Source organism: Prunus persica, chromosome G3, assembly GCF_000346465.2.
Source record: "Prunus persica cultivar Lovell chromosome G3, Prunus_persica_NCBIv2, whole genome shotgun sequence".
NCBI classification, from domain to species: Eukaryota; Viridiplantae; Streptophyta; class Magnoliopsida; order Rosales; family Rosaceae; genus Prunus; species Prunus persica.
Genome location: NC_034011.1, coordinates 23,751,275 through 23,765,189, shown reverse-complemented (window position 1 = coordinate 23,765,189; position 13,915 = coordinate 23,751,275). Strand labels below are relative to the sequence as shown.

At 39.5% G+C, this 13,915-nt stretch overlaps 3 protein-coding genes across 4 annotated transcripts; all 3 read left to right on the top strand.

The window, feature by feature from the left end:
- LOC18782219 (UMP-CMP kinase 3) lies at positions 771-3,629 on the top strand. Of its 2 annotated transcripts, none has more exons than XM_020559733.1 (8): positions 771-871; positions 1,121-1,183; positions 1,337-1,385; positions 1,954-2,071; positions 2,262-2,418; positions 2,598-2,678; positions 2,779-2,886; positions 3,123-3,629. In XM_020559733.1, the coding sequence occupies exons 1-8, from the start codon at positions 782-784 to the stop codon at positions 3,219-3,221; spliced, it is 765 nt and encodes a 254-aa protein (XP_020415322.1). In that variant the 5' UTR covers positions 771-781; the 3' UTR covers positions 3,222-3,629. The 2 variants fall into 2 exon arrangements, with proteins under 2 accessions (XP_020415322.1, XP_020415323.1); XM_020559734.1 differs by having other exon boundaries at positions 773-871; positions 1,072-1,183.
- LOC18783543 (E3 ubiquitin-protein ligase Praja-1) lies at positions 3,691-5,416 on the top strand. The gene has a single exon (XM_007215468.2). The coding sequence runs from the start codon at positions 3,800-3,802 to the stop codon at positions 4,943-4,945; it is 1,146 nt and encodes a 381-aa protein (XP_007215530.1). The 5' UTR covers positions 3,691-3,799; the 3' UTR covers positions 4,946-5,416.
- Positions 7,553-13,691, top strand: LOC18782910 (receptor-like protein kinase FERONIA). Its single transcript, XM_020558763.1, has one exon. It carries the CDS (start codon positions 9,490-9,492, stop codon positions 13,279-13,281), a length of 3,792 nt encoding a protein of 1,263 aa, XP_020414352.1. The 5' UTR covers positions 7,553-9,489; the 3' UTR covers positions 13,282-13,691.

Here is a 13,915-nt window from a genome sequence, read left to right as displayed (position 1 = left end):
GTTCAGAGACAATTAGGTTCTTACAACTACCTTTGCTAATAATACACAAAAATTCTGTAACTACTTCCAATTTCTCATTTATCTTCAAACAAAAATTATGGTAATTTAACTCATGTAGTTTATTTTATTACAATTTAAGGATACGTCCAAATTTTCATCCAATTTCTTGATATAATAAACACGTCTCTTATGTGGAGGGGTATTTTGGACGGAATTTTATATGGAATTGGATGGAAATTTAGATGTGTGCATGGTTAAATTGACAAAATTTAAATTACATGAACTAAAGTAAAAAAATCGATAAATTATAAAGATCAAAAGTGACTTTTTCTCTTGTCTTTATGCATGCTGATCAAATTTTTGTAGTGCGTTCAGAATCTCCTAACCTTAATTTTTTTAAAAAAATGCTTTAAGAAGAACCCCAACCATATTTTCCCTCAAAACAAAAGAGAATTTACATCTTCTGCGAGTATATCAAACAACTATTTCGTACCAACATGGTCCCAAACATAACTACCCCTTTACTTAGTCACGAAACTGACAACAGCATATGCTGTCTTATTACAAAGACGAGGGGCAAAAGTGAAGAAAACCTTGTTAAACTGGGTAACACACTGTTGAAAATAAAAAAGGATACCTTCTTTATTTATTGAATTGTTCTTTTTATTTACATTTGTATATTAATTCCACAAAATTAAAACCTTGAACTTCTTTTTCATTTATTTGCTTAAAACGCAGCGTTTGCAGCTGTATCGAAGTCTCTAGTCAGTTTAGCTGACCCATGCCACCGTTTACACACAGAAAGGACCCTGTGAATCTGAGAGCAAGCATTGCACTCTTCAGTCATCCCCCCCAGTGTAATCCCTGTCAGGTGATTAGATTTTGTTACTTCTTTTTCAATTTTTTTCATAATATTTCTCTTCTTTCATCTCACCTGCCTATAAAGCTAGTCTCTTTAGGATTATTTATTTTGAAGTTTTAAACTTGAAGTTAAGGTTAAAAAGTTTGCTTCATATAAAAGAAAATAATTGTGGAGGAAGTAAAGATGAAGCTTTTACCTACCTGGTGAAGGGTCTTAAAATTATGGCATGTTGGTTCTAAAGAAGCTCATGCTGGATAGGATTTTATGGAGACCATGGCAAAAGATGGTGCAGCACAAGAGGCAACTGTGACTCCCAACAAGGTTAACTGTCAACTCTTGTTTTTTTTCCTTGGTTGGGTTCTTAGATATCACTATCTATTATTGGATGTGTTACTAATTTTCGCTCATACTTTTTCTGGGAAAATGTCTTGCATTCATCCTGTTTTCTGAATGAAATTTATCTTTGATTGGCAGGATGTAAGTGAAGATAACCTTAAAGGGTACACAGTTATCTATGTTTTAGGTAATTAAGCAGTTTACAATGTTTTGCAACTTCTCCATTTTGCTGGTGTGAAACTTTTGTTGGTGCAATTTGAATTTGATCATGAACTCTTTCGATTTTGTTTTTTCCTTCCTGTCCACTTTTGTATCTGTTGGGTTGGGATCCAGGACTAATCTTGAGTCTTGACAGCAAAATATCCAAGTGACATGTAACAAATTTCTTTTGAACTTTGGTTTGTGGCTCTCCATGAAATTGTACCAACATTCATGGTAATTTGTCTCCCTGTAAAACAATTAGCTTAGGTGACCAGATTGGGTGTGTAAGAAGTTTTTGGACCGAAGGAACCAAGAAATTCTGCTGTTGTGGCAATGTCCAAGTTCTGCACTCAAATTTATACAAGTTTATGGATTGGAAGTCTTCTCTTGAGCTTGAGCACCTTCACCTCATTTTGTATCCAAAACGAAATGACGACGTTAGATGTGTTAGAATGTTTACAAAGAATCCTGCCCGTGTAGTTATCTAAGATGACTTGCTAACCTTCTAATTGTTGTGCCTGCTGATGTAGTTACTCCTAAACTATGCTTTGCAGGTGGTCCAGGTAGCGGAAAGAGTACACAATGCGCCAAAATTGCTACATACTTTGGGTTTTGTCATCTGAGTGTTGGTGATCTTCTTGAAGCAGAAGTTGAGACTAGATCTGAATACGGGTATTCGATTCAAAAGTTTCTTTCTTTTGTTTGTGCAATACTAAACCAATAATTTTGCTTTCAGCTTCCTAATACTTAGACGTAAATATTATAATTCTCATATGATGGAAATCTAGGAAACTTTTTTGGATGAAACTTCTATTATGCACCTTGTTATACACATCTTTTATTGTTACAAATTTCTTTATAGTAAAATGATTGAGGACTGTAAGAAAGAAGGAAAGCTTGTTCCTTCCGATCTGGTTGTCAAGCTTCTGCAACAGGCAATGCAGAGGAGCCAAAACAAGAAATTTGTCATCGATGGCTTCCCACGGAATGAAGAAAATCGTGCTGCCGCTGAAAGCTTTGTAGGTTTGCAGTTTTCTGTTTTGTTTGTTTAAGCTATCAAATTCTTTGATAGTTTAATTACATTGCTTAATGTAAAAACTATTTGTGAATAGCATATGTTATTCTTTCACTGATTTTAACATATTTATATCTCATTGTTCTGTCTGTTCCATATGCACAATCAAAACTTCTGCTACAGATGAAAATTGAGCCAGATTTTGTATTGTTTCTTGACTGCTCGGAAGAGGAGATGAAAAGACGTCTTTTAAATAGAAACCAGGTGAGCAAACTGCCCTTTTTCTTCTTCTTTAACTTACAAATTTTTCAATGTGTCTAACTTCACTAACTCTTTTTCATGCATATTGTCTGTGGATTCAAAGGGAAGAGTTGATGATAATATTAGCACAATACAGAAGCGTCTTAAAGTCTACTTTGAATGCACTCTTCCTGTAATCAATTATTACAGCGCCGAGGGCAATGTTCGAAAGGTAAACGATCTTCTCCACAAAGCTTCTGATTGTAACATTCCATGGGAAATGGTTACTTTGCCTTTTGCCAGTGAATAATATTAGTCTTAGTTCAAGCCTTTTACCCTATATATACATGAGCGCGCTCGAGTGTTTCACAATTAGACGACTAAATGTTGTTTAGCTTGGCTAATTTGACCTAAAAATTTGATTTCCCCATAAGTAGCTTATTTTCTTCTTCTTTGATTTTGGCCTAGATTGATGCTGAAAGGTCTCCTGAGGAGGTATTTGAGGCAATCAAGGACGTATTCTTTGAGCTGAAAGAGAAGCATGGGGAGACCCGCATGACTCTGTAGTTTATCAGGATAATATTGTACTAGTTTGAAGTTTCCCCGAGATAATCTGTCAGGATAACATCTTTATTTTTGGAATACAAAATGAATTTCAAAGAGGGATCCTCTAGGAACTCAAAGAGATCGATCATCATACAATATCCGAAGAGCTACAAAATGAGGAACATGATTAAACCAAACACAAAGATGAGGAAGTGTATGTCCATGAGTAGCAAGAGCATCGACCGTCATATTACTTTCATGGAAGATATGTCGAATAAAATTTACATTAAAATTTGGATAGACTTATGATATCCAGTACTAGAGAATGTAACCACCGAGGAGGGTGCAGATTATGTGTAATAATTCGAAGAAGACACCTGCAACATGTTTTTCGTATATTTTTCCAATAATGCACACATTAATAATAGCATGTTTTTTTATTGATTAAACTTTTATTCTTTTACAGAGCAGGCCAAGACAAAGTAAAATAAAATAAAATAAAATAAAAAACGAGGGAAGAAAACCCACACTATATAAACTGAAGCACCACCACCAAACAAAAATTTCTCCAATTTCTTCCATTATTAATCTTTGAAACTATGTCTGAGCTTTGCGCCACCACTCACCTACCCCGCGAACCACAACCAAACGAACCAGACCCACATACCCTAACTCTTGATCCCCTCGCCCACTGGTGCACCAACCAAAATTGCAACCCCTTCGCCGATCCGCCCGATTCCCGAAGCTCCGATTGCGACTGTTTCTCCGATGCCGCCTCCGATTCGGACCATGACGTCAGCTGCTTCGTCACCGATCTCTTCGACCGTCGCACCTCGGAGCGGCCCAATAACGACTGCGTTACGGTTCCGGGTTCGGGTTCGGGTTCGGACCCGCTTTCGCTTGAATCGGAAATTGGGGGTGTTGATGGTGGAGATGAAATGGGGTCAAATTTGGGGTTAGGGTTTGGTCTAGAGTCAAATTCTCAGGACTCTGTCTCTGAATTGGGCGAGTTTAATATTACACCAGGGGATGATTCGCGCGTTAGTGGCCTTCGGATTGTTGGGTTGGAATCGGAATCTGATTCGGATTCCGGTACCATCGATGATATAGAAAGTAATCGGATCACCGATTCGGGTATCCAATCAATCTGGGACAACCTTTTCTTGGTGGAGCAGAGGAACATGTTTGAAAATTCTGAGTCTAATCGGATCGATGGCGGAGTTGAAGAGCTCTCAGTGGCCTCTGGGTTTTCTACTGAAGAAGAAGAAGAGATTCCGGAAGGAGCCACACGAAGCCTGGAGTGGGAAATTCTCTTGACAGTCAACAATTTCCGGAGGTATGCCGATGATGATGATGTTGACTTAGAGACTGCAGAGTACATCAACACGATTTTCGGGCAATTCGTGGAGAATGCGAATGCCATGAAAGGTAGCCCTCCGGCGGCTTCAAGTGTTGTCGAGGATCTTCCCTTTGTTAAGTTCACAAAGGAGAAGTTGAAGAATGAAGAAGTGGTCTGTGCTGTTTGTAAAGACAGCATTGCGTCGGAGGATAAGGTCAGGAGCTTACCCTGTTGCCATTACTATCATCAGGACTGCATTGTGCCCTGGTTGGGCATTCGAAATACATGCCCGGTTTGCCGGTATGAGCTGCCCACGGATGATCCTGATTATGAAAGGAGCAAGTGTGAAAGGGCTACCCGTGGCGAGCCAGGCGATTCAGAGGTCAGGTTTGAGCAATTTGTGTGAGATGTTTATATAGCTATATATACTCTTGGTTTGCTTAGTGTAAAAATTGTAAATAGGCGTTTTTCGGGCAGTCTCATATCCAATGATGAAATGAAGCTTGTATTGGTTTTGAACATTTTATAGCTTTGGTTAATTTGGTGGAGTTTCTAAGTGTAATAAATTGCTTGTTGTTGGTGTTACTTGAGGTCTTAGTAGTGTTTATGCAGCAAAATGTTTACTCGAGAGATTGAGACTTGAGGTCTTAGAAGTTTGAAGAAGTATTTTTAGAGTCTAGAACTTTGCACCAAAATATTTAATAAAGAGAGATATAAATTTGTAAATATTGGGTTTTTTTGTTTCTGGGATTTAGGATGTGGATATGATTGCCCGAATAGTTTGGTCTTCTTTTAAGTTTAACTTGTCTTTTGGTAAGAACTGATGCCTTCCTGATTCCTTCCAGATGAAAATAAAATGTGTTGGTTCTTCTTGTTCCGTCATTCCTTAAACTTTAGTTTGCATGTAAATTTTGGTTTCACTTTTTCGATGTTAGAGTTTGTGTATGTGAGAACAATTTTTACTCTGCTGCAATGAATTTGAAGGCAATGAACGACTTGGGGGCATAGCAAAATAGGAGATCCAAAGTTGGTGAATTTTAAATGTTCTTCTGTAAGGAAACTTAAGTAGGGTTGGTAAATTTTGCTACCTATTGGTGTACTCTCATATCTGATGCTTATTTCTCTAAGCATTTTTTATGTGTCCAATGTGATAAGCTTCAAAGGAGAGGAATTTTTACGGATTTTCATCATCGTCGTCCAAACCCCTAACTCTTGTGTTTAAAAGACTCGCAAGTTTCCACTCGTTAGAGAAGAGATATGTGTGGTAGGGACGTGTAATGACCTAGTTCTGTCCTGCGCAAGCAGGTTTCATCAATGTGATTACTACATCTGCAATAAATACATCAGGCAATGGATTACTCTTCCTTCCCCACCTCGATGCAAACAGAGTGTTTGTAGTGGCAAGGAAGAAAATATCGGCCGATATATCCCTTTTTTAGGTGTCGATACAGATACAAGGGGGTAAGCCTATTTCTTCCCCCTTATCGGCAATATATCCCGGATAACCCCTGATATCCTAGATATTTACCGATACCAGACAAATAACCCAATACGTCCCTGAATCAATGTCAAAAACCAAGCTTTAATGTTTAGTAGCTTCTTCTTTCTTCTATTCTCATCAGTCATTTCGGCTATCTTTGGCTCTTCCTCTCCTTTCTCTGGTTGCTCGGATTCTTGTGTGTTTGATTTTATTTTTCACCTAATCTTCTATCTCTCGTTTCCTTTATCATTAAGTTTGACTCTTGTAATATAATGTTGGGTTATGCATTAACAGGTTGGGTTGGGTTGCATTTGAATACTGTTGTATGTGTCTAATTGTATTTATTCTCAGGATTTTCATCGCGCATTATATACACGTACATTTCATCAGATTCATATGCATATCTTATACTTAGTATATTTTGAATTTTTTTTTGGTCAATACATTCATTGATAATGTGCTTAATATTTATGAAAGTTTTACTTCAAAATTATGTGTTTTTAAGCCAATATCAGTCAATTTTCCCCAATAACTAAAATGGCATCAATTTATCCCCCGAAATAACCATAAATTGAAGGCCGAATAAATATTTTCATCCTTGTGTGGTGGTGGTAGTAATCTCCTCAGTCCCAGCAGGCAGGCAGCGGAATATTAATATTAATGGTGAGCGTAGGGGCAAGGTTGTGAGATTAGTTTTTCCTCATTACAAATCGGGGTACAAATTCATTGCAGAGATCTTCTCTTCGGATAGCAGTGAATGGAGAGAGGTAATTGTATCATCTCCAGAAGAGTTTTGGTTTTTTCCAATTTCTTCCAGTGATGGTAGATGTGCTTACAATGGAATGCTGTACTGGGTTGGTGCTAACATGACCCGCAACTTTCTTATTGGGTTAGATCCATTGAATTTATTTTAACAAAAGCAATTCCTTTCCTCTACATAATGAAAGGGAGCCCCAACACTTTAGACAGCTTCTTTCTCCTTTCTATAGGTGTCATTTTATATATATATATATTTTTTTTTTTGGTTTTAAGTAAAAAAGCAATTATATATTGTCAGCCATTGAATTTATTTTAACAAAATCGGACGGCTAAGATTAAAAAGAAAAGGATGTGATATGTTTTTATATTATAGGATCAGTATACCCAAAGCAAGTCAAGATGTGCATGCAAACAATAATGTAACGACAACTCATTGGACGTTTTGGTCGAGTTGTGCTTTTCAGAAAAGAAAACAAAAACACATTTCCATGCATCTCTTTTCCCTTTTTTTGGGGTAACTGGAAAATATCAACACATGCCTACCTACCAGACACATCAACACATGACGATCGAAGATATGGTAGCACTGTAACAATAGAAAGCTTTTATATTTTTCGGACAAAAAACAATAGAAAGCTTATGCCTGAATTATTCTATGTTGTTGGCGAACATAATTTAAATATTTTCTTCTTAAAAAGAATAGCAAAAGGGGACTTGAAATAGAAAAGGTTTTAATTGAAGTGTTGCAAAGGGGCTGCTTTTTAGGTTTTTGTAAATATGTTGCATCAATGTTTCATATCAGTTGTATTTGAACCAAATTAAAATTAGGGGCAGTGGGTTACGTTTATTGTAGTTGTTTGTCCCGTGATCATTCTAGAAGATTTAGTATTGTAAAATTTTAATAAATTGCAACTTTGTTAGGAATTGTGAATCAAATACAATTGTTCTATGTTGGAGAATAAGTTATGCATAAAAGGATAAGGGGGAGTTCTCCTTAAATTGCACCGTTATCTTTTGATACAAAACTCTACTCGAGCTAAGTTACATTCCTTACACAAGAACGATGCAAATAGGAACCGGTCATGGATAGTTGAATATTACATCCAAAATCTCTTGGAAAGAACTAATCAGGAGTGAGTTGTTTCCACTCTAAACATTTGCTATAGGGTCACCTGGTAATTGCTCCTAGAAATATTCATCACATAAGAGAATTTTCATGCCAAATGCTCCTAGTACTAGGATTTTTCGGTTCAAATGTCCATCCCAAGTGAGAGGGTTCATGCTGTTTGTTTTTTGTCTTTCTTTAACTTTTTTTCCTGGCCTGCACGTGAAATCATGAAACATTCAAACATGGAGAAGCAAGCAAGCATGCAAATGCGAGTTTGGACGAGAACTAAAAGCCTTTTGTGCCACTGAAATCATGGAAAATATCAAACGAGACAGCCATTCAGCTGTCAAGTAACTCAATTCCCACACACAACCAAGTTCCACAATAATATCTCGCCAAGATATTCCTCTGCCCCATCAATTTTATTTCAATCGATTCTAGTGTTTGTGGTCCTAGTTTATTATTTTCCTTTCACGTCTCTAGTTCGTCTCTGTACAAATTCTTTACAGTCAGTCTACCACACCTGTCAACTACTCCATGGGATGTTTGTCATGTGGATGTGGATGAAGAACCCAATTAGCATCTGATCTTTCTCTTCTCCATGTGAAGACAATAACACTTGATCAGAAGAAGACTTTCCAAATTCCCATTTGAAAATTAAACAGGGCAATCTCTCTGTTATGTTTCAGCAGCTTCCCTGTTTCTCACTTGATCATCATCCTCCTCTCCTTATTTACCTTCTTATCTTTCTCTTCTCTTGCTATTATCAAGAACCCAGTTTGCAGCAAACACCTTTGCAAAACCATAACCATGAAGAAACTTGTTCTCCCTCCTCTGCCTCTTTACCTCCTTCCCCTGTCAAAACAATTATATTGACAGCCCATTGAATTTTCTTTAACAAAGTCCCACGTCTAAGATTGAAAGAGGAAAGAAAAGTCTTTGATGTTTGACGAAACCAGAGAAGGCAAGTCGTTGATCCATCCACGTATCCTACTTGTGCTCGAGAAATTCAATATTGTGCATGCAAACAAGAATGTAACGACAACTATAGAAGACTAGCTCAGCTGATTGAAATCATTGGACGTTTTGGTCTCCTTGTGAAAGTTTTAGGCAAATAAGCTTCAATACGAAAAAAATCAGAAAAGAAAACAAAAACTACTTTCTTTTACATTTCCACGCAATTTCTCAGAAAAATATGCATGTCTTTTTTTTTGGTAACTGGAAAATATCATGCATCTCAATGATAAAAGGAGACCGACAACCATACGCCTACCTACCAGACACATGAACACATGACGAAGATGTGGTAGCACTGAAACAATAGAAAGCTTTTTTTTTTTCTTTTGTGGACAAAAAAATAGAAAGCTTATGCCTGAATTATTCTATGTTGTTGACCAACATAATTTTAATATTTTGTTTTAAAATAAAATTTTTTTTTTAAAAAAAAAGCAAAAGAAAGCTTTACAAAAGAAGAAAGCAGTAAACACCTTTACAAACCAATAACCATCCTTTGAATCATCATCTTAATTACCCCTTGATCTTTTACTGCTCTTGCCATTATCAAGAACCCAATTAGCAGCAAACACCTTTCCAAACAATAACCATGAAGAAACTCCTCCTCCCTCCTCTGCCTCTCTACCTCCTGCCCCTCTTTCTGCAAATTGGCAGCCTAATCTCTGCACCTATCTACACTCCGGTCGAAGACATCACTATCAACTGTGGCTCTTCCGAAACCTTATCCAACATATATGACAAGCGAAATTGGGTTGGAGATATCAAATCAAAATTTTCCCCCTCTGAATTACACCAAGCTGACACCAACACCTCCTCCGAAGTCAGAAAAGCTCCTCCCTCCTCCTCTGTTAGCCAAGTGCCCTACACCACAGCTAGGCTTTCTCGCTTCGAATTTTCTTACAAAATTTCCCTCTCCACCGGGCAGAAGTTTATTCGCTTCTACTTCTACCCAGTTTCATATGACCCCGGCTTCGACCGGTCCAAAGCCCTCTTCTCTGTTCAAGCAGGTGGCTTTACCCTTCTCCATGATTTCAATGCTTCTGTAACTGCTGATGCTAGTGAGACTGAGACGCTAATAAGAGAGTTCTGTTTGAATATTGATGAAGGACAGAGCTTGACCATCACGTTCACTCCGAGCAGAGCAATCCCAGATGCTTATGCCTTCGTCAATGGGATTGAGATTGTGTCCATGCCCACCAATCTTTACTACACTGCATCCGAAAGCCATGGAGTTGATTATGTAGGCAACGAAGCCAATTATCGCATCGAAAACATCACGGCGATGGAGATGGTGTACCGAATAAACGTCGGTGGAAGTGCACTCTCTTTCGACCAAGACACTGGGATGTACCGCAATTGGGACAGTGTAGTAGACGAGCAAAAGTACTTGGATGATTTGAGTTCCAGGTGGACTGTTCTTCCACAAAACGTTAGCCTTCAACTCAACTTTGTGAAAATACCAGAGTACTGTGCTCCACAAGTAGTTTACCGAACGGGCCGGTCCATGGGCAGCAACCACACCCGAAACAAGAGCTACAAATTGACCTGGGAATTTCCCGTAGATCCCATGTTTCTTTACCTGCTAAGGCTTCATTTCTGTGAGTTTGAGCCTGAAATTATGGACCCCGGGGACCGATCGTTTCTAATCTATGTGGAGAACCAACTTGCTGAGCCACAAGCCGACTTAATCGTGTGGAGTGGTGGAAATGGGATACCAATCTACAGGGATTACGTCGTGTTCATGCCTGCAGGCCCTGATCAGAAGAAAGTTAAGCTCTTTCTTGCACTGCAAGCAAACCCAAGAGATTGGATGACTAAATACAATGATGTACTCTTGAACGGCCTTGAACTCTTCAAACTCAATGATACAAATGGAAATCTTGCCGGACCAAACCCCGACCCACGTCCATACATTCCGGTCAATGCTATCACCGTTCAATGCGGCTATTCTGGCCAGCTGGTCACTCTGGATGACGGCCGAAATTGGACTGGAGACATAAATTCAGAGTTTTCACCCGTTGAAGTACACCAAGCTGCAAGTTACACATCCCTCGTAAGAGACGCACCTCCGTCGTCCTCCTTTGCCAGCAGAGCTGTGCCGTACAACAGATCGCGGCTGTCTCGCTCTGAATTTACATACACATTTAACCTCACCACTGGCCAAAAGTTCATTCGTCTGTATTTCTACCCTGTTTCATATGGTGTCGACTTCCACCGCTCCAATGCAGTCTTCTCCGTCAAAGCTGGTGGCTTTACCCTTCTCCACAACTTCAACACTTCTCTCACTGCCGATGCTTCTGGGATGGAGACGATATACAGAGAATTCTGTGTAAGCATTGAGGAGGGAGAAAAGAGTTTGAACATCACATTCACTCCAAGCCGGGCAAGCCGAGATGCGCATGCCTTTATCAACGGCATTGAAATTGTATCCATGCCTAGGAATCTTTACTACACTCCACCGTACAGCGACGGGGTTGCGTTTGTTGGCAACCAAATCAACTTCCGCATTGAAAACACGATTGTTCTAGAGATGGTCTACCGATTGAATGTCGGGGGAGTCTTAATTCTTCCCAAGAAAGATACTGGCATGTACCGCAAATGGGATAGTGATGATGAGGAGAAAAGGTACTTGGACACTTCAAGTTTAAGTTTGAGCCGCCTTCTGCAACAAAATACTAGTATAGAACTCCACTTTAACACAATTGCAAAGTACACTGCGCCAAAAGAAGTTTACCAAACCGGTCGGTCAATGGGTGAGGACGCCAACATAAACAAGAGCTTTAATCTCATCTGGCAATTTCCTGTAGATTCCGAGTTTTCATACCTGGTTAGGCTTCATTTTTGTGAGTTTCAACCAAAAATCACCAAGGTTAGAGACCGAATTTTTACAATCCAAATGGTCAATCTAACCGCAGGACAAGGAGCCGACATAATTGAATGGAGTGGTGGAAATGAGAGCCCAGTGTACAAAGACTATTTGGTCTCCATGCCTACCGACCCTGGTGGAACCCGGAAGAAAGTTAACCTCTCTCTCGCACTGCAAGCAAATCCAAATGCTGGAATCTTGAATGGGCTCGAAATCTTCAAGCTAAGTGACTTAAATGGCAATTTTGCTGGACCCACCGATTTGACGCCGTCAAGTTCAGTAAAACACAACACCAAGTCCAATCGTATACTTGCCATTGCTGCCGGTGTAGCTTCCGGCCTACTTGTGTTCTCTGTCCTGTTTGGATTCCTGATTTTCAGGCGACGACTGAAAGCCAAGTCCTTTGTCTCCTCCATCCACGGGCCAACCAAGTCAACAGAGACTCGCGGGTCATCTTTACCTCCTTATTTATGTCGTTACTTTCCACTGGCTGAGATCAAAGCCGCCACCCAAAACTTCAATGATAGTTTCATCATTGGAGTTGGCGGGTTTGGGAACGTGTACAAAGGCTATATCGACGATGGTGGGCCAACCCCTGTAGCTATCAAACGGCTGAAACCCGAGTCATCACAGGGAGCCCATGAGTTCAAGACGGAAATCGAGTTGCTGTCCCAGCTCCGCCACCGCCATTTAGTGTCTCTCATTGGATATTGTACAGACGACAATGAGATGATCTTGGTGTACGATTACATGGCACGTGGGACCCTCGCCGACCATCTCTACCACAAGGATAACCCGCCTCTTTCTTGGGAGCAACGGCTTCAAATTTGTATTGGCGCGGCACGAGGGTTGAGCTACCTTCATACCGGTGCCAAGGGCACCATCATCCACCGGGACGTGAAGAGCACAAACATTTTATTAGATGAGAAATGGGTGGCCAAAGTATCGGACTTTGGATTGTCAAAAATGGGCACTACCAACACGTCCAAGACTCACATTAGTACAATGGTGGAAGGTAGTTTCGGATATTTGGACCCGGAATACTACCGACGTCAACGGCTAACCGAGAAGTCGGACGTTTATTCGTTTGGTGTAGTATTGTGTGAAGTACTGTGTGTAAGGCCGGCTGTGATGCATACGGTGGAGCTGAGGCAAATGAACTTGGCTGAGTGGGCCAGGAATTGTCATCGCGACGGGGAACTTGATCAAATTATTGATCCAAGCATAAGGGGTAAGATTGAAATTCAGTGTCTGAATCAGTTTGTTGAGATTGCAATGAGTTGCATGAATGATAGTGGAATTGAACGGCCGTCAATGAATGATGTTGTGAGGGCGCTTGAGCTTGCATTGCAGCTCCACCGCAACTGCATTGAAAGGAACAATGAGGTTGCCTTCGTCAATGATAGTGCCGATGCCGAACTTAGAAGTTCCAAGCCAGGTTGCGCTACAGATGAATCCATCCAATGTATATCTGAGACGATCTTTTCTGAGATTAATGATCCAAATGGGAGATAATGGACATCATTTTGAATTACCCAAAAAAAATGTATTTGTATTTGAAACCAATAATATTGAATGCAAATAAATTACTTGGAGTAACAGCATGCTCAATTTTTTACATGCAAGTCTCGGGGGAATATCAAAATAGGAGATCCAAAGTTGGTGAATTTTAAATGTTATTCTGTACATGTAATGTTTTTCTATGAACGACGTGGAGGTGGAACTGCTGCTGCTGCTGCTGGCAAAGACAAATTGTTGTGAGGACTTCTGTTATTATTTGTGAGTTTAAACTCGTTTTCTTTGGCTTTGCATTAAACTCAGACGGCATGACGGTATGATATGTCATTTTCAATATATTTTTTTTTGTTTTAAGTGAAAAAGCAATTATATTGTTAGCCATTGAATTTATTTTAACAAAATCAGACGGCTAAGATTAAAAGAGGAAAGAAAAGGATGTGAGATGTTTTTATATTATAGGATCAGGATACCCAAAAGCAAGTCAAGTTGTGCATGCAAACAATAATGTAACGACAGTAAGAAGACTAGCTCAGCTGGGCTTTCGTCTTGCCCGACAAACAATACTTAGCCTAATCTGGGCTTTCGTCTTGATCGATCAAGGGTTTTCTTCTTGTCTCATCAAAATATACAC

Coding starts and splice junctions, on each gene's coding strand:
- LOC18782219 (XM_020559733.1), top strand. CDS start 782: ATGCCACCGTTTACACACAGAAAGGACCCTGTGAATCTGAGAGCAAGC. Junction 1,386..1,953: donor CACAGTTATCTATGTTTTAG/GTAATTAAGCAG, acceptor TATGCTTTGCAG/GTGGTCCAGGTAGCGGAAAG. Junction 2,072..2,261: donor GAGACTAGATCTGAATACGG/GTATTCGATTCA, acceptor ATTTCTTTATAG/TAAAATGATTGAGGACTGTA.
- LOC18783543 (XM_007215468.2), top strand. CDS start 3,800: ATGTCTGAGCTTTGCGCCACCACTCACCTACCCCGCGAACCACAACCA.
- LOC18782910 (XM_020558763.1), top strand. CDS start 9,490: ATGAAGAAACTCCTCCTCCCTCCTCTGCCTCTCTACCTCCTGCCCCTC.